The 18,214-nt window shown below is 40.4% G+C and overlaps 1 protein-coding gene across 1 annotated transcript; it reads left to right on the forward strand.

Annotated features, from left to right (window-relative positions):
* The first annotated feature begins 9,511 nt into the window (after positions 1-9,511).
* On the forward strand, positions 9,512-11,696 carry LOC113911593 (afadin- and alpha-actinin-binding protein-like). Its single transcript, XM_035723342.1, is given in 3 exon segments — positions 9,512-9,693; positions 9,695-10,200; positions 10,202-11,696. Coding segments are annotated over 3 exon segments (1,839 nt in total). The 5' UTR covers positions 9,512-9,606; the 3' UTR covers positions 11,448-11,696.
* The last annotated feature ends 6,518 nt before the right edge of the window (positions 11,697-18,214 follow it).

Genomic DNA, 18,214 nt, shown 5'->3' on the forward strand with positions numbered 1-18,214 from the left:
GAAATTTGAGAGTAAGTGACCTAGAGATTGTCACTCCCTGCAGAAAGGGATATAAAAATTTTTGTTTCAGTTGAGCAGCTTCTCAATTCAGTTTCTTTTGACCCATCAAAAACAAAATCATTTAAGAACCACAGAGGACACAGCTACAGCAACTTCTTGCTAGGCACATCTCCAAAGGCAAGGGAAACAAAAGCAAAAATGAACTATTAGGATTTCATCAGGATAAAAAGCTTTTGCACAGCAAAGGAAATGGTCAAAAAAACTAAAAGGCAACCCACAGAATGGGAGAAGATATTTGCAAATGTCTTGTATAAAGGGCTAGTATCCATAATCTACAAAGAACTTATCAAACTCAACACCCCCCCCAAAAGAAAACCCAGTCAAAAATGGCAGCAGGGTGCCTGGGTGGCTCAGTTGGTTAAGCGACTGCTTTCGGCTCAGGTCATCATCCTGGAGTCCCGCATCAGGCTCCCTGCTGAGCAGGGAGTCTGTTCTCCCTCTGACCCTCCCCCTTCTCATGTTCTATCTCATTCTCTCTCTCAAATAAATAAAATATTTTTAAAAAATGGGCAGCAGACATGAACAGACGTTTCTCCAAAGAAGACATACAAATGGCCAACAGACACATGAAAAAATGCTCAACATCACTCATCTTCAGGGAAATACAAATCAAAACCAAAATGAGAGGCCACCTCATATTGGTCAGAATGGCTAAAACTAACAACTCAGGAAATGACAGATGTTGGTGGGGATGTGGAGAAAGGGGAACCCTCCTACACTGTTGGTGGGAAGGCAAGCTGGTGCAGCCACTCTGGAAAACAGTATGGAGGTTCCTCAAACAGTTGAAAACAGAGCTACCCTACGACCCAGCAATTGCACTACTGGGTATTTATCCAAAAGATACATAGTGATTAGAAAGGCACATGCACCCCAAGGTTTATAGCAGCAATGTCCACAAAGGCCAAATATGGAAAAAGCACAGATGTCCATCAACAGATGAATGGATAAAGAAGATGTGGTGTATACACACACCCACACCCACACACACACAGGAATATTACTCAGCCATCAAAAAGAATGAAATCTTGCCATTTGCACCAATGTGGATGGAACTAGAGGGTATTATGCTAAGTGAAATAAGTCAGTCAGAGAAAGACAAACTATATGATTTCACTCCATTGTGGAATGTAAGAAACAAAACAGATGAACACAGAGGAAGGGAAAGAAAAATAAAAGATTAAAACAGAGAGGGAGGCAAACCGTGAGAAACTCTTAACTACAGGAAACAAACTGAAGGTTGCTGGAGCGGAGGAGGGTGGGAGGGTGGGGTACCTCGGTGATGGGCATTAAGGAGGGCAAGTGATGTAATGAGCACCGGGTGTTATATGCAACTGATGAATCACTAAATTCTACCCCTGAAACTAATAATACTGTATATGTTAACTAAATTGAATCTAAATAAATTTTAAAAAGAACCACAGAGCTACAAAAGGCAGCTTAATCTAGGTTACATTTTGAGTTTTTTAGAAAGAAAAATATAACATTTTCCACCTGTCATGTTAGACCTAATCCCACTAATTAGAGTGTTGAGATGAAAGACAGGGAGCAGCTGGGACATGGGGTTGGACACTACCTGGAGGAGGAAATCCGGTGGCAGGGCATGAAGGAAGTGTAGTTCAGCAGGCAGGATAGAGAACCCTTCAGAAAGGGATAATATATAAAGCAACAGGAAGTGATACAGAAGAACCTATGGTTCCAAGAGGTAGAAAAGCTTAGTGATAGAAAATGGCAAGGAGGAACTATTTGGAGATGCAGATAGAAAAATAGGCAGGGAAGGGCACATGGGTGGCTCAGTCTGTAAGCTGCCCACTCTTGATTTAGACCTAGGTCATGATCTCAGGATCCTGGCAACCAGCCCCTGGGTGGGCTCCACACTCAGCAGGGAGTCTGCTTGAGGATTCTCCCTCACCCTCTGTCCCCCTGCCCTTGCAGGTGCGTGCAAGCTCTCTCTCAATAAAATAATCTTTAAAAAAAAAAGAAAGAAAGAAAAAGAGACAGGGAGTCAATGCAGAAGGACATGGTGCCACATTATATTTATAAGAGAATCTACTACCAGCCCTTTATCTCAAGCAGCCCTCATTAACGCCTGACCAGAAGCATATAAAAGTTCTGCCTAAGGAGCTAACCTACAGCATTTTTATAGAGTAACAGGCTAATCAACTTACACAAAATGGGTGAGTTCATCAATGGAGTTGTGGATTATTACAAGGTGGTTTATTGACAGCTTAAATAAACACATTTATTTACCTATAATAAACATAGCTACAGACTGTGTAAGTACATTCAGTATCATAACAAACATGTTTATAAGATTTGTATTTATAACAAGCTTCATGGTTAAAGGTTACATTCTTGTGGGATTAAACATTAATGAACCAACATTAAAAGAGAAGAAATAATTCATGATAATAAGAAACAGACCATGAATAGACTTAAACCTGAATAAGACCTTACCATCCCTCTCCTAAGATGCTCTTTGTTGTACTTTAGAGGACATTGGGACATACACGTCATACCTGTCTGTTCCTTATTTCACTAAAAGTAGTAATGACCTTATTTGCTTCCTCCAAAGTTCTCTCATCAAATACTATTGTGACTCACAGTTGTTTTTTCTTTGTTTTTAACCAAGCCTGAATCTCAGTTTTAGGCTCAAAATTCTCATTTCAATGTCAGTAATAGGCACTCAGCTTTTAAGGGGACTAACAAGAGCAAGGCAAAGCCACGCCGCCCCCCCACCCCCCGCCGCATTCTAGAATTATATAGGCTCACTAGGCAAGAGGCTGAACACACAGGGGCAAGATAGGAAATGCAGTTGCCATAAGAGGCATACAGAAAGCAAAACCACAACCCAAGAAAAAGACAAACCTCCACTCACCAGAGCTAGAACCAAAGGTAACAGTAGTGCTATAAAAAGAATTTAAGGCTGAGCCCTGAGTGTTCAGCTAGAACTTAATCCCTCCTAATGTCAAGACTAGTCATAGACATGGAGACAGCGATTAACCTTAACAAAAATCAAGCAGATTCTAGAACTATTCATATGCCTTTCAACATTTTAACCAAAGGTGGGAAATATAAAATTTTAATAAATCGAGCATGTATGTCATATACATACCCACACAGACACCCAGGCACACGATTCAGGTCATTATGACCAATTGAGATAGATACCCATGGTGCCCTGTCCGTCTCAGCCAATACAGATCACCCATTAACCATATACATAAATCCCATAAGGCCAAGCCTAGGACACTGAAAGCAATTGCCTAGGTCCCTCACTTTCCATTCAAAATTGTGCTTTGTTCCTGATATTTTTTTTAAAGATTTTTATTTATTTATTTGACAAAGAGAGAGACATGGAGAGAGGGAACACAAGCAGGGGGAGTTGGGAGAAGGAGAAGCAGGCTTCCCGCTGAGCAGGGAGCATGATGCGGGGCTCAATCCCAGGACCCTGAGATCATGACCTGAGCCAAAGGCAGACACGTAACGACTGAGCCACCCGGGCGCCCCTGTTCCTGATACCTTTTAAGTCATATATTTAGTTTTCAACACTGAAACTGACCTCTGGACTTACTGTTTGACCTAATTCCCTGACTTTGACCTGTCATTCTGCCATCTCCTCACACTTCCTTCAGATAAGACATTTGACTATTTGAAATGTAATCATTTGGTTAGGCCAGCTCTAGCCTTCCACAAAGGAGATTCAGAAAGAAGAGGAGGAGAGACACAGAAGGGAATAGATACAAGATAATGGACTCAAGTGAAACCCAGGGCCAAGCAGGAGCAAAGAGCCAGAGACATAATTTCATTTACCAAGAGTCTAGGCAAGGCTATGAGTCTGTAACAGGGCTAGCATTCAACATCAGTGGAATATATAGGCACCAAATGTCTTGGTAAAATGTTGGACCAGGAAATCACACCATCAGTTGGAAGAACAGGTATGAGAAAAAGAAGTAAAAAAAAAAAAAAAAAAATATATATATACACACACACACACACACACACACACACACACACACACACACACACACACACACGAAATGGATACTTTCCATGCATTAGCTATATAGCAGACATTGGCTCTTCTGGCTGCCTAGCACCAACCCATGGAATTTGCTTTGGGGAATTCATCTGTCATTCTTAATCTTATCATTTTGGTGGGATTAGCCTTACCCCAATTTCCATGGATGAACCCAGATTGGTTTAATCCAATTACCATATCTCATCTTCCTAGTTATACTGATTAACTCATTAAATGGATGTGCATTTAACAAAATCCGAGTCAGTAAGCTACTGTGGTAGCTGCTAAAATGTTAATAACCTATAGTCTCCTCTTCCTCGTTTTAGCTAATTTTTTCCAGCGTGTCCATGAGTTCTGCGAACACACCTACATGTCCCTTTTCCAATATGGTCTCTACTTCTGGTCTATACTTCTCAACAGATGGCATGTGTGAAAGCCTCGGGGTAAGACAGAGTTGGCTTTCTAGGACATGGGAAGGTCAGCATGTCCAATGGCTGATCCGGCTGGAGAGCCTGGCAGGCGCCAGATACTGTCCAGTCTTAGAGGCACACTTAGGGTTCTGCATCTTATCCTGATGCCAATAGGAAGCCAGTGAAGCGTGTTAAACAGGAATGAGACAAACAAACGTGCCTTTTAAAAATCACTGATGGGGGCACCTGGGTGGCTCAGCTGGTTAAAGCGTCTGACTCGTGATTTCAGTTTGGGTGATGATCTCAGGGTGCGCATCCAGCGCCACGATCAGCCAGGAGTCTGCTGGAAATTCTCCCTCTCCCTCCACCCCTCCCCCTTGCTCGTTCTCTCTCAAATAAATAAATCTTTTAAAAAAATAAAAATCACTGATATAGTTTTTCTGCCACATCAAAAACCAGTCAGGGTGTTTGTTCCTGTGAGTTCCTTTGAGAAATAGGCTGCACACAGTGAAGTAAGCACAAGACCAGAAGCCGTAAGCTAGTTCCTACAGTTCTACAAAGCTGAAAAGTGGAGAGTATACTTTTTTTTACAGGGAAGAAGACATTGTCTGGGAGTCTTTTGGCAGGGGTGGGGGGACACGGCCACAAAAGCTCAAATTTCAGTTCCAGGGTTACAGTCGTAGGCATCAATCTTTCCATTCCTGGTACCTGTCATGTGACGAAGGAATAAGCTCAAGTGTACAAATCTGAACGTTGCCGCACATGTCTTGAAGAAAATATCAGGCAGATGTCATTTTCCATGGGTAGGATACTTCTGGACTTTGGGAAGTTAAATTTAATCCAAGCATTATTTTCTAAATGTCACTTCTCATTGTCCAGTCCATTTTACTGCTCCAGGCACAAATCATTTTTAATAATGAGTAATATGCAGGGTAAAGGACAATTATAGTCCAGAGGTCTTACAAATCAAAGGAGTTGCACAGACAAAATCCCTGAAGCAAGTCCACGAATCCATAAGTTATGAAATTCAATTTGCTTAAAATGTCACCAATTCATCATCTCCAGTTTCTGAGCTAAGTAAGAGAAGCTCTAGAGAGTGTGATTCTGATCCCAGGCACCACTTCACCCAGCCTGCTATTCTGAGACCTTTTCCCTCCAAACCTAGCTTCACAGTTCTTTAAAGTTCCCTAGGTGCTGTATAAATGTGTTAGTAACAAGGCAACGATTCCCCCCCAAAGCCTTGTTTGAAGTGCCACAGACTTCACTGCTTCAAAGCCTTAAACCAATTTGACTTAATTTCTGGGGCATAAAACAGAAGGAAGCACACTCTGACGGAGGCACTTTTTTACTGACGAGCAGCCCTTTTCAAGGAGCCTAATGTATCCAACCACAGCCCTTTAGTGCCACATATTTCCATTACAGTCCTTTCAAAACAACACTGTGATGGCCCACAGAGCCATTAAAATGCCCCCTTTTGAAGCAGGTTACTGAAATCCATTACTGTAATGTGTTTTTCCCTACCACACTCCTGGTATAGATTGCTATCCCTTGGGCCAGGATTTAAAATTATTTCATGCACACACAAATAATGCATTAAAAATTCTGACTTAATTAATGAATTAATCTTCCTTTTTAAAGGAAAAGCATTAATGTTATATGTTTTTTAAAAAGACATAAAACAATGCTATGTGTTACAATAATGTAACAAATGACTCTACATTAGGTTTTAGAGCGGTTTTCCTATTTCCTAGAACAGGGTATCTGAAAACTCAACCAGGGCTAGAGCCAATTTTTTTTCTGATTTGCTCCACTGGTCTCTAGCCTTACAGGATGCCAACAAGAATCTGTCAGTAAGAATTACACCAATTCAGGGAATACATTTTAGGAACATGCACCTCATTAATTACTTGATGTGCACTCATTTTAGGAACATGCACCTCAATTACTTGATGTACACCTACAGAGTACATCCTAGGTAGGGTGTGTGTGTGTGTGTGTGTGTGTGTGTGTGTGTGTGTGTGTGTGTGTGTGTGTAAGATATTTGACAGAGAGGGAGCACAAGGGCGAGTGAAAGAGCACAGGCAGGGGGAGTGGCAGAGGGCCAGACATGGGCTCGTCCCAGGACCCTGGGATTAAGACCTGAGCTGAAGGCAGAGGCTTAACTGACTGAGCCACCCAGGCACCCCCTAGGATCCGTGTTTCTTAAGCACATGCCAAACGTTTCTTTTACTCCACTTACATACTATCTCCTGCCTAAAATAACAGATCACCTCTAGACAAACCAGGGGCCCTTCCAGTCACCACGTTTTGGGATGAATCCTAAAATAATCCCATGAAATTAGGATTTCTGATGGTTTCTCTCAAAATATACAATAATCACAATTATGAATCACAATCCTAAATCAATTTCAGCTTCTAAGGTTGCCCAAAAATGATTGTGTCAGAAGTGTTTGGATTTTGTTTTTATTTTAGCTTTTTAATTAAATGACAATGTGATTCAAGATACTGAGTCCCTTGGAGAAGTAAGAAGGAGATAGAATTCTGGAAGGGGTTTCAGAGATAATGATTAATGTACTGTTTCTTAAACTGGGTACTAGATACATGGATATTCCCTGTATGAAGAATCTCTGTTTATAAAGAATATTTTGTATCTACTCAATATTTTATAAAACCAGTTTTGAATGCAAAGCAAAGTCATGGAAACTGTCCCTGTTCCATTTTCCACACTTGAATTGTTACAGCCTAATTGAAACAAATCAAAGACCTGTGAAATTTGACAAGTTTACTGATACTTTCAGGAGAACCCTGTAGGAATAATGTTGCCTCTGAAAAGACTTATCCAAAGTTGCTGTAAGATACTATTCTTTAATACCATGATACCTCCTATCAACATTAGGAGGGGAAAAAAATTATGCTTCATCTCAAAAACCTCACTTTAGAAACAACCAGGCACCATCTACCACCACACAGCAAACATTTGTTTACTGTACACCTTTTGAATACTGACCTCGTACTTGTATTATTGCAAATTCAGAGACAAATACACCATCTCTGCCTTTGGAGAGTTTATGGTCTAGCAGGAAAGGAAGAAAGACTTACAAACAACTGATCTCACGGAAGATAACATTAAAGAAGTGCGAAACAGGGGTGGAACAGCATGCCATGGAGTTGCCGGAGGCCTCTCTTGGCAAACCAAGCCCATGATTAATTCACACTGGCCTAGGGTCAGCCCCTCACCCTTGCAGCTCCAGAATTTGATTTTATCAATGCCCTGGGAGTTGATCAGATTCAGAGATGATGATTCATACTCACCAACTCCTAAAAGTCAAAAGAATATAAATCAAAATAGCAATTTATAAATTTGCAATAAGAATTACCACTGCTAGGAAGAGCAAATGTTCTTCTTGCCAAACCAGCACACATCTCTCCCTGTGGACAAGCTAAATAGCAAGCCCCATATGTGGGGAACGTGCTTGGGATCCCAGAAGTCAGAAAAGGTCAACGAGGGGCACCTGGGTGGCTCAGTTGGTTAAGCAGCTGCCTTCGGCTCAGGTCATGATCCTGGGGTCCTGGGATCGAGCCCCATGTCTGGCTCCCTGCTCAGCGGAGAGCCTGCTTCTCCCTCTCCCTCTGTCTACTTGCACTCTCTATCTCTCTGTCAAATAAAATCTTTAAAAAAAAGAAAAGTTCAACTAGTAATATTGTTTCTAAAAAGTGTCACTTTCATAACTTGACGTGTCCAGCCACACAAAAGGGCCATGTATCAGGAAGACTGCCTGTTCCTGTAGTCCTAACAAGACACTTTCTCCTCCAGACTGGACCAGAATGAGTGCAAAGTCTGCCTTCCTGCTTCTCCTTTTTGCATGATTCTCATGTTCTGAAGTTGTGTTCTTTCTTTGGTTATGTGAAAAATGTTAACCAGGTTAGAATCAAATAATCTACTGGGGAACTATTCAGCATCTTTGCACTGCTGTACCCTCTCCCAAAATTTAGTTTATGAGGTAATTCTCAAAGTGCTCTCACAATATGGCTCATGAGAATGGCTGGCTTTAGGGTCCAGGCACAGGTGCAATAGGAGATGGGACTGGCTATGGAAGTCTGGGGTAGACTACAAGTTCTGTTAGTATCTTTAATACTATTCTAAAGAATGGCAAGCCACTGAAGAGTTTCGGGAATTGTAGTGAGCTATTTCACCTTAGAATGAAACAGTCTTTTCAAATTCCTCTGGGGGATGCCTGGGCGGCACAGCTGGTTAAGCCCCAGACTCTTAGTTTCAGCTCAGGTTGTGAGATGGGGACCCACACCCAGCTCTGCGCTCAGCACGGAGTCTGCTTAAGACTTTCTGGCCCTCCCCGCTGCGTGCATGTGCAAGTGGGCATGCACATGCTCTTTCTCTCTCAAATAAATATATCTTTAAAAAATTCCTTTTGAAAACCATTTTATGGGAAAATATTTCATAATACTTGTGACATTTCAGGTGCACTTCATTCAAGGTGTACATCCTTTAACAAGAACAAGCTCAAAGAATATCATTTGGAGTTTCTTCTAAAAGAAAAACTAATACACAGAAAACACAACCAAATTATTTTATTTTATTTTATTTAAAAGACTTTATTTATTTGACAGAAAGAGACACAGTGAGAGAGGGAACACAAGCAGGGGGAGTGGGAGAGGGAGAAGCAGGTTTCCCGTGGAACAGGGAGCCCCATGCAGGGCTCGATCCCAGGACCCTGGGATCATGACCTGAGCCGAAGGCAGACACTTAATGACTGAGGCACTGAGGTGCCCCAACAACCAAATTATTTTAAACAGCACTTAGAAAATTAATGCATCTCTTAGATTTTTCTCATTTGGGTTTGATGACTAAACCTTAGTTTCTGGACCAAAGCTGTCTAGTAGATCTATAATGCAAGCCACATATAAAATTTAAAATTTTCAGTGCCGCCGTGCCTGTGCGAGCCCTCGGGGCTGCGTGAGCCAGTCTAGGACAGCGAGTGGTGCCTCCCCGCCGCTCTCGGGGGCTGTGACAGAGATTCCTACATAGAAGAGTGACAGCAGCTGGACTAAATGTTTAGCCGCTGAACTGGTTCCTCAGGTAGCCCGGCCCTGGTGACTGCTATGGGAGAGTGGATGACTGTTACAGACCCAGATCTGTCTTCAGAAAGCAAAAATATCTGTCAATATACCTCAGAAACAAAGATGTCTCCCATCAAGTTTATACTCACAGCAAGTGCTATGTTCTTCAATACCTTTATCAAAAAATGTGCACAGTTTTTTCAGTGCCTTCTGCACAGAAGAGAATATTGAACAAAGCCTTTCATATCTTGATCAGGAATTGACTACTTGCAGTTTTCCTTCATTATATGAAAAATCCAAAGGTAAAGACACAAAGAGAAAATTAAATGTAGTTTCTGTTTTAAATTGTATGAATGAGCTACTTGTACTTCAGTGGAAGAACCTTCTAGCTCAGGAAAATGTAGAAACACAGAATCTGAAACTGGGAAGTGATATGGACCATCTACAGAACTGCTACGCAAAACTTAAGGAACAACTGGAAACCTCCAGGAGAGAAATGATTGGGCTTCAGGAAAGAGACAGATAGTTACAGTGCAAGAACTGGAATTTGCATCAGCTACTGAAAAATGAAAAAGATGAGGTACAAAAATTACAAAATATCATTGCACGTCGAGCTACTCAGTATAATCATGATATGAAAAGAACGTGAATATAATAAATTAAAGGAACATCTACATCAACTTGTTATGAACAAGAAGGATAAAAAAATAGCTATGGAAGTTTTAAATTATGTGGGGAGAGCCGATGGAAAAAGAGGCTCCTGGAGGACGGGTAAAACCGAGGCCAGGAATGAAGATGAAATGTATAAAATTCTCTTGAACGATTATGAATATCGTCAGAAACAAATCCTAATGGAAAATGCTGAACTTAAGAAGGTTCTTCAGCAAATGAAAAAGGAAATGATTTCTCTTCTTTCTCCCCAAAAGCAGAAACCTAGAGAAAGAGCAGATGATGGTACCGGAACTGTTATCTCTGATGCTGAAGAAGACGCTGGGGAACTGAGTAGGAAGAGTATGTGGGACCTTTCCTGGGAGACTGTGAGAGAACAGCTTACCAACAGCATCAGAAAACAGTGGAGGATTTTGAAAAGTCATGTAGAAAAACTTGATAACCAAGTTTCAAAGGTACATCTAGAAGGTTTTAATGATGAAGACGTAATCTCACGACAAGACCACGAACAGGAAACTGAAAAACTCGAGTTAGAGATTCAGCAGTGTAAAGAAATGATTAAAACTCAGCAGCAGCTTTTACAGCAGCAGCTGGCTACTGCATGTGATGATGACACCACCTCGCTGCTATGAGACTGTTACTTGCTGGAGGAAAAGGAGCGCCTCAAGGAAGAGTGGTCCCTGTTTAAAGAGCAAAAAAAGAATTTTGAGAAGGAAAGACGAAGCTTTACAGACGCGGCTATTCGCCTAGGATTGGAGAGAAAGGCACTTGAAGAAGAAAGAGCCAGTTGGTTAAAGCAACAGTTTTTAAATATGACTACCTTTGACCACCAGAACTCAGAAAATATGAAACTTTTCAGTGCCTTCTCAGGAAGTTTTGATTGGAACAGTCTTACAGTGCACTCGAGGCCACGGCAGAAGAAGCCTCACAGTGTGTCTAACGGGTCTCCAGTTTGCACATCCAAACTTATTAAGTCTCTTCCTGCTTCTCCTTCTACTTCGGACTTTTGCCAGACACGTTCCTGTGCATCTGAACATAGTTCCATCAATGTACTGAATATAACTCCTGAAGAAACTAAACCAAATCCGGTTGGAAGAGAAGGTACAAATCAGAAATGGAGCATGGCCTCAAGACCTGGATCACAGGAAGGTTGCTACAGTGGGTGTTCCTCTACCTACAGAAACTCCCGTATAGAAAAAGATGACTTACCTTAGACGTGTGAACTGGAATTGTTCTCATCAGCACGTTCATCAGATTTCACATCTGAGTTGAAACAGGGTGTGTCATAAAGTCAGTCATATCTAATGATTGAAGATGGTCTGAGGTGTTTGTTTGGACTTTCCTGTCCCTCCCCCAAAGAGCTAAAATGTTGAATCTATTTAAAAGGATATAAAAGCTTTGGATATGTATTTTGAGTAACAGAAGCATCTGGTTCTGTGAATAAAGGAATGTATATGTTTGGATGGAAACAGAAGCACCAGAATGAATTTCCTCTTATAGGTATTAAAAATAGCACTTTTAGGGCGCCTGGGTGGCTCAGATGGTTAAGCGTCTGCCTTCAGCTCAGGTCAGGATCCTAGAGTCCTGGGATCGGGTCCCGCATCGGGCTCCCTGCTCCTTGGGAGCCTGCTTCTCCCTCTGCCTCTCTCTCTCTCTCTGTCTCTCATGAATAAATAAAATCTTTAAAAAAAAAAATAAATAAAAATAGCACTTTTAGGAAACTGATTATTGTAAATGTTTAATTTTGTCTCATATCTAGTTGGCATTGGAAGTTTAGCCTGTACTTGAATGTATACTGTAGATTTTTAACAAAGCAAGTTCTATATTTATTATGTTTAGTGTGATTTGAAATTTCCTCTTTCATATGTTTTAAATAAAGTGAAATTTATGTATGTTTTGTACATAGATATGCATGATTATGTTAAGAGGCTTTAAGATTTAAAAATTTTACACATCCATATTATAGTATTTCATGCCAATAAAATTTTTTTAGTGGTATTCTGTTTACAGATGTATTAGAGCCATTGCCACATTATATTTAAGAATTTTTTGAATGCATCTGAGCAATAAATACTCAAAAGCTGTAAAAAAAATTTAAAATTTTCTAGGAGTCACGTTAAAAAAAATGTCAAAAGTAACTGGTGAAATTATTTTTAACTGTAAATTGTATTTAATCCAATGTATCTAAAATGTTATTTACACATATAATCCATACAAAAATTCGTGAATGAGATTTTTTTCATATCAAGTTTTTGAAATTCAGTGTACATTTTATGCTTATAAAACATCTCAATTCAGACTAGCCATATTTCAAGTGCTCAGTTGCCACATATAACTAATGGCTTCCATATTGGATAGCACAGCTCTGTACTATCTACTGTCAACCCCAGGGTGTCCTATAGTATTAGGTTGAGTTTTAGAGAGACTTAAGATGGTATGGCTACTGAGAACTGAGGGGTTGGGGCACCTGGGTGGCTCAGTCAGTTAAGCATCTGCCTTTGGCTCTGGTCATGATCCCATGGTCTGGGATTCAGACCCACATCGGGCTCCTTGCTCAGCAGGGAACCTGCTTCTCCCTCTCCCTCTGCCTGCTGCTCATCCTGCTTGTGTTCTCTCTCTCTAGCTCTCTCTCTGTGTCAAATAAAATCTTAAAAAAACACTTCTTTACAAAAAAAAGAACTGAGGGGTTATAGGCATTGAATATAGCATATAATATAGTATTTAATATTTTAGGAAGAGAGAGGGAGAAAAGAACATGAGAATTGCTTTGAACAGCTAACTGGTTCATTTGCAGCTAATTAGGAAAGCCAGACGTCTAGAAATTCTTTTGCCCTTTGGAAGAGTTTTGAAAACACAAAGGACTTTGTTCTTTGTCTGGATTTTCATAACTCCACTTGGAACATCCTGGTTTAAAAGATAGCCTATGGGCGCCTGGGTGGCTCAGTTGGTTGAGCGACTGCCTTCAGCTCAGGTCATGATCCTGGAGTCCCTGCATCAAGTCCCACATCGGGCTCCCTGCTCGGCAGGGAATCGGCTTCTCCCTCTGACCCTCCCCTCCTCTCATGTGCTTTCTCTCTTTCTCATTCTCTCTCTCAAATAAATAAAATATTTAAAAAAAGGTAGCCTATGCATGTTGAATTAGCCCCAAACTGCTAACCGAAAAATCTCCACTGCAAAAAAGATCCCACTCTTCCATTATCCTCCTAACACTGATTAGAGATGAGAGAAAGGAAAGCTAAGGCTCACTGATTCCACACATATTGCAGTTATTTTAGATAATCTGATTGCATGTGTATCTTCATTTATCCCCATGTGGTAGCTCCATTCCTTTCCAGCTGCCAAGAAAACAACTCTTTTAGGTAGTTCTACCCTCTAGGGTGTTGAGAAGCAAGAATTCCTGTGCCATTCAAGGTCCTTCTAGCCAGACTAAGAATCAAATTGACTTGAGGCAGATTAACAGAAGAAAATCAAATTTAATAACATATTTATAGGGAATCCATACAGACATGGAAATTCCAGTCAGGCAAAATGAGCTATACATCTTATTCTGAACCAAGAAGAAAGAGGTAGGGGTCTGGGACTTCAGAAGAAGGGAATGCACTTCACAGGGCGATAAGAAGAGCAGATATTTGGTAATTAGATGTTTGCTCTACCATACAGATGGGTCACTCAGATAAAATGTATCTCTGCTAATAACCCTTATTCTGGGAAAGACCTAATCTAGATTCTTCTAGGTAGTGAAGGGAAGGGCAAAAGTTTCTCTTGAGCCCATGGGGTCTCGATTACCTTCAGCTCAGGATAATCTTCATGACAAGGTGGCCCCTCTTGGGGCAGCTTGCCCTTGGTCCCTAGAAAGGAGAGAATAGTTAGGAGGACAGATAACTCACCTTATTATTTCTCTACCTGGATCATCATCAGTGAGTAGACAGTGAGGTGCTGCCAACAGCCACTGTACATGGAAGGAATGGCGAGTCCTTAAAAATCACCTTCTCTGACTTTGCTGAAGAAATTTAGGGAACTGTTCTGAAATCATACAGGACACATGATTGCGGGGCATGCAGGCAGGAGAGAAAGGGAAGGATAAAGAATTTATTTTTTCCCCTTATACATTGACCCTGTAGGGGAGGAAAAATACTTTTCCCCTCTACCTTTCTAGGTTCTTGGCTGAGACCCCCTGTAATAAAAGATAGATTAACAGGAAAAAAACAAACAGAAGTTTAATAACTTGTATACCTCCTATATACATGGGAGAGACCCAGGAAAACTGAGTAACTCCAAAATGGCTCAAGCTACCACCTTAAAGAACACCTCCAACTAAAGACAGAAGGACGATGTTGCGGGGTGGGGAGGGCCTAGTTATGGAAAAACACAATAAACAAGGGTAAGGTTGTGCAGATTCAAGTCATTGCCTTCCCCATTGGGAAGAGTTTTTGGAGATTTAGAGTCAGCCTTCTCTTCCTGGTACAGAAAGGGAGACGTGCTTACAAAGGGAGATTTTTCCCTTATAAGTGTAAATGAGCCTTACAAAAGGGTTAACTTCTACTTGGTTTTCAGGGCTTTTCCTGTTTCTTCTGTTTCTTAAAAAATAACCAACTCTAGAGAATCCTTATGCCAAAGGGGCATATTTTGGGGTGACAATTCTGCTCTCCTTCTACTCCTCCCTTATTTCTCAAAACTCTCTTCCTTAATCCTTTCCTTTTGTTTCATCCTAGCCCCACTTCACGGCCTTTGGGATTCCCCCTTCCTCCTGAATTATCTGTTTAGAATCATCTTAAGGCTTGATAATTTCACACCCTTTGGACCCCTCTGTGTCACTGTTTTTTGTTTTTTCTCTTCTGCTTGATCACCACCACTCTTTCTCAGTGTCTACTGGTTCTCCTCGGGCAGTGGAAAGGAGGAGAGAACTCTGGCTCTGTGGATGTGATGACAGAGTGGGGGGTGTTCCACTCTAGACTGGGGCTAGTTTTATGCTAACAGGGCACTAAAGGAAACAAAATTTACCATCACAAGACTGAATTATCTCCCTCATATTGAATAAGGGACAGGCGGGGCTAGGCAGGGGGAGATAGGTAGGGGGCCATGGGATCAGGCTCACAAAATTCAAAACGTGGGAGATGAAAGGAAACCGGAGATAAGGGAACAAACCAGACCACCCTGTCCTAGGTGTCAGAGGTGGGGTCTTGTTATAACAGCTACTGGTGACCAACCAAGAATTACCAGCCTCTAAAAAGGAAGTAAGCCATTGAAGGTGTTATCGTTAGTCCTTACTCAATGGTGTGATCAATAGAGATGTTGAACAGATTTAGGTTCCCTGGTTAGCTTTCTATAAAAGACCATCCCTATAAGCCCTCAGTGGCAACACTGTCGGGACGCTCTCACTTCTGAGAGCTTTGTCTGTACTCTCGCTTAATAAACTTCTATTGCTTTACTCACTCCCCTTTGTCGGCGAGATTCATTCTTCAGCTCGGTGAGACAAGAACCTCGCTCTCCCGCATCAATATCTCCAGATGATGCACATGAGAAATGTATCCTCTTCCTATTAACATATTTGGTTCTAGTTCTTGCAAAGTAAAACCCTTCTCTTAATGTGCTGAGAGTAGTCACTGCTTTCCTGCCCTGAATTTTATAAGACGTCTAGGCACTTTTCTTTTAATCCATGTTGTCAAACGACTGCTCTAATAGCTAGGTTTATGTTGGTCTGCAAGGCTTGGAGATTTTCATTTCACTCTGCCATACTTCAAAACAAAACAAAACAAAACAAAACAAGAAAGAAAGAAAGACCTTTTTACTTGAGATAATTTTAGTATAGGTCTGTTTCATATAATTAAAAGAGGCCTAACTAGAATAATCTGTATTAAAATCCACTTGTTTTTCTTCCTTCTAGGAAATATCCATTGCTCCAAGTTACTGACTGTCAAAGTCACATGATAAAATAACAGAAGAGTCAAATAAGATCTTTTGAAATTTTCATAGGTACAAAGCCATGGCCAAATAAAGGACAGTAATAGTTGGTTTATCCAACATTACTGTAGAATTAGTTTTCCAGGTAGCTGTCACTTACCCTTAACCAATAAAATCTTGCTTTTTAAACCTAAAATCTATATTAAGCTCTAATCTAGTAATGCCCCCAAGGGGCTAGAAAAGTGAACAAGTTGGTTGTTTTTGCAGGCTTGAGTCTGACTTTTTAAAACGTTCATGTCTCCTACTCACTGTCAAGCTATTACTCACCTCATCTTGTGCCCATCAGAACTCTTGTTTTTAAAAAACACATCAAAAACTAATGATGTAGTGTATGGAGATTAACATAACATAATAAAATAAAATAAAAAATACATGCTTTTGTCACCCAACATCTATCTCGTAGCCCCACAACCAAATTAGTTAGAATTCTGTATGAATTAACAGAACTAGTCTTTGAGATCGAGGAACTCGCCTATGAATAAACCAAATGAGCTTAGGGAGTGTGAACTTTTTCTCATATCAGAGCTTTGTGGCACCTACTTTGGCCTATAAGGATTTTTTGCTTTGTTTTTAGTCTTTTCTAGATAGTAAAAATTGCTACATAGAGATCTTAAATAAATAAGATGTTATTGTTATTCAGCAAAATGACCTTTGTCATTTTACTCTGTCTTAAGATGCTAAGTCTGGGGCACCTGGGTGGCTCAGTCATTAAGTGTCTGCCTTCAGCTTGGGTCATGATCCCAGGATCCTGGGATTGAGCGATGCTCCGCAGGGAGCCTGCTTCTCCCTCTCCCACTCCCCCTGCTTGTGTTCCCTCTCTCGCTGTGTCTCTCTCTGTCAAATAAATAAATAAAATCTTAAAAAAAAAAAAAAGATGCTAAGTCTGTCACCAATTTTAAAGTGCCAGAAATACTTTGGAGATGTACAGGGGAGATATATGTATTAATGAGAGTGAGTCATTCACATTTCTGAATGATACATCCTAACAAGCAAAAAGAAAGCTGTTAAACATAATGTTCACGAAGTAGTTTGTTCTAGTTAACTTATATAATGTACTAGGCATTTTCTTACCATAATAAAGAGAGCAGACTGGGGATAACAACCTTTGGTGACCAAAGATATCTTATTGGAAACATCTGTTTTAATGACATGGGTTAGTTGCCATAAATAAAAGAGGATCAGGGCGTGGGGCTGGATGTGTACTGGCATCACATGTCCTGGAGGCTGTGAGGAAAACATTAAAATAAGTCCCTTCCAATAGTTGACCTATCATTTATGTCTTTTCCATGAGAAGAATTTGCTCATTCTGGTTTTTGTTACCTGTTATTTTGGTTCAGGAAAATCAAGGTCTTCATATAACATAAAACAAGCCTGTGTATTCCCTACGTGCCATGGAAGGCAGAGTGAATCCTGTCTCTAGATACAACTTAAAGTTAAAGTCTACTTTTTGGGGCACCTGGCTTGTTCAGTTGGTAGAGCAGAGCATGTAACTCTTGATCTCGGGGTCATGAGTTTGAGCCTACTTTGGGTGTAGAGAAAACTTAAAACAAACAAACAAACAAAAAGGTCTACTTTTATGTACTAATTTAAGAAAGAGCAGGGATGTAAGGAAGAGAGAGAAATTAATCACACTACCAATAAACTCTCTAATATATACACAGTGGGTTGACAGAATCTAATTACATCAGTGTCCCCAGATTTTATCAGCTAAATAAACGTATTAAGAAAACTTAAAAAAAAAAGCTTTTCTAATTACAAAAGTAAAATGTGATCATTAAAACATTCACAGAAGAAAAAAATGGTAGAAAGACAAGAACGACCTACCTCTGAGAAACAACTATTAACATTAATATTAGCAACTGTTAACATTTAATGTAAATAAAAATGTGTGTATACATAAAAAATTAGTTCATACTTTCTTATAAACATCACTTAATATGGACATCGCATTTCAATAAAGATACACATCTCGTTCATTGTGACTGGAGAGAAATTAAGATAAATCTCTAATCTCTTAATG

This window comes from Zalophus californianus, chromosome 12 (assembly GCF_009762305.2).
Source record: "Zalophus californianus isolate mZalCal1 chromosome 12, mZalCal1.pri.v2, whole genome shotgun sequence".
Classification (NCBI taxonomy): Eukaryota; Metazoa; Chordata; class Mammalia; order Carnivora; family Otariidae; genus Zalophus; species Zalophus californianus.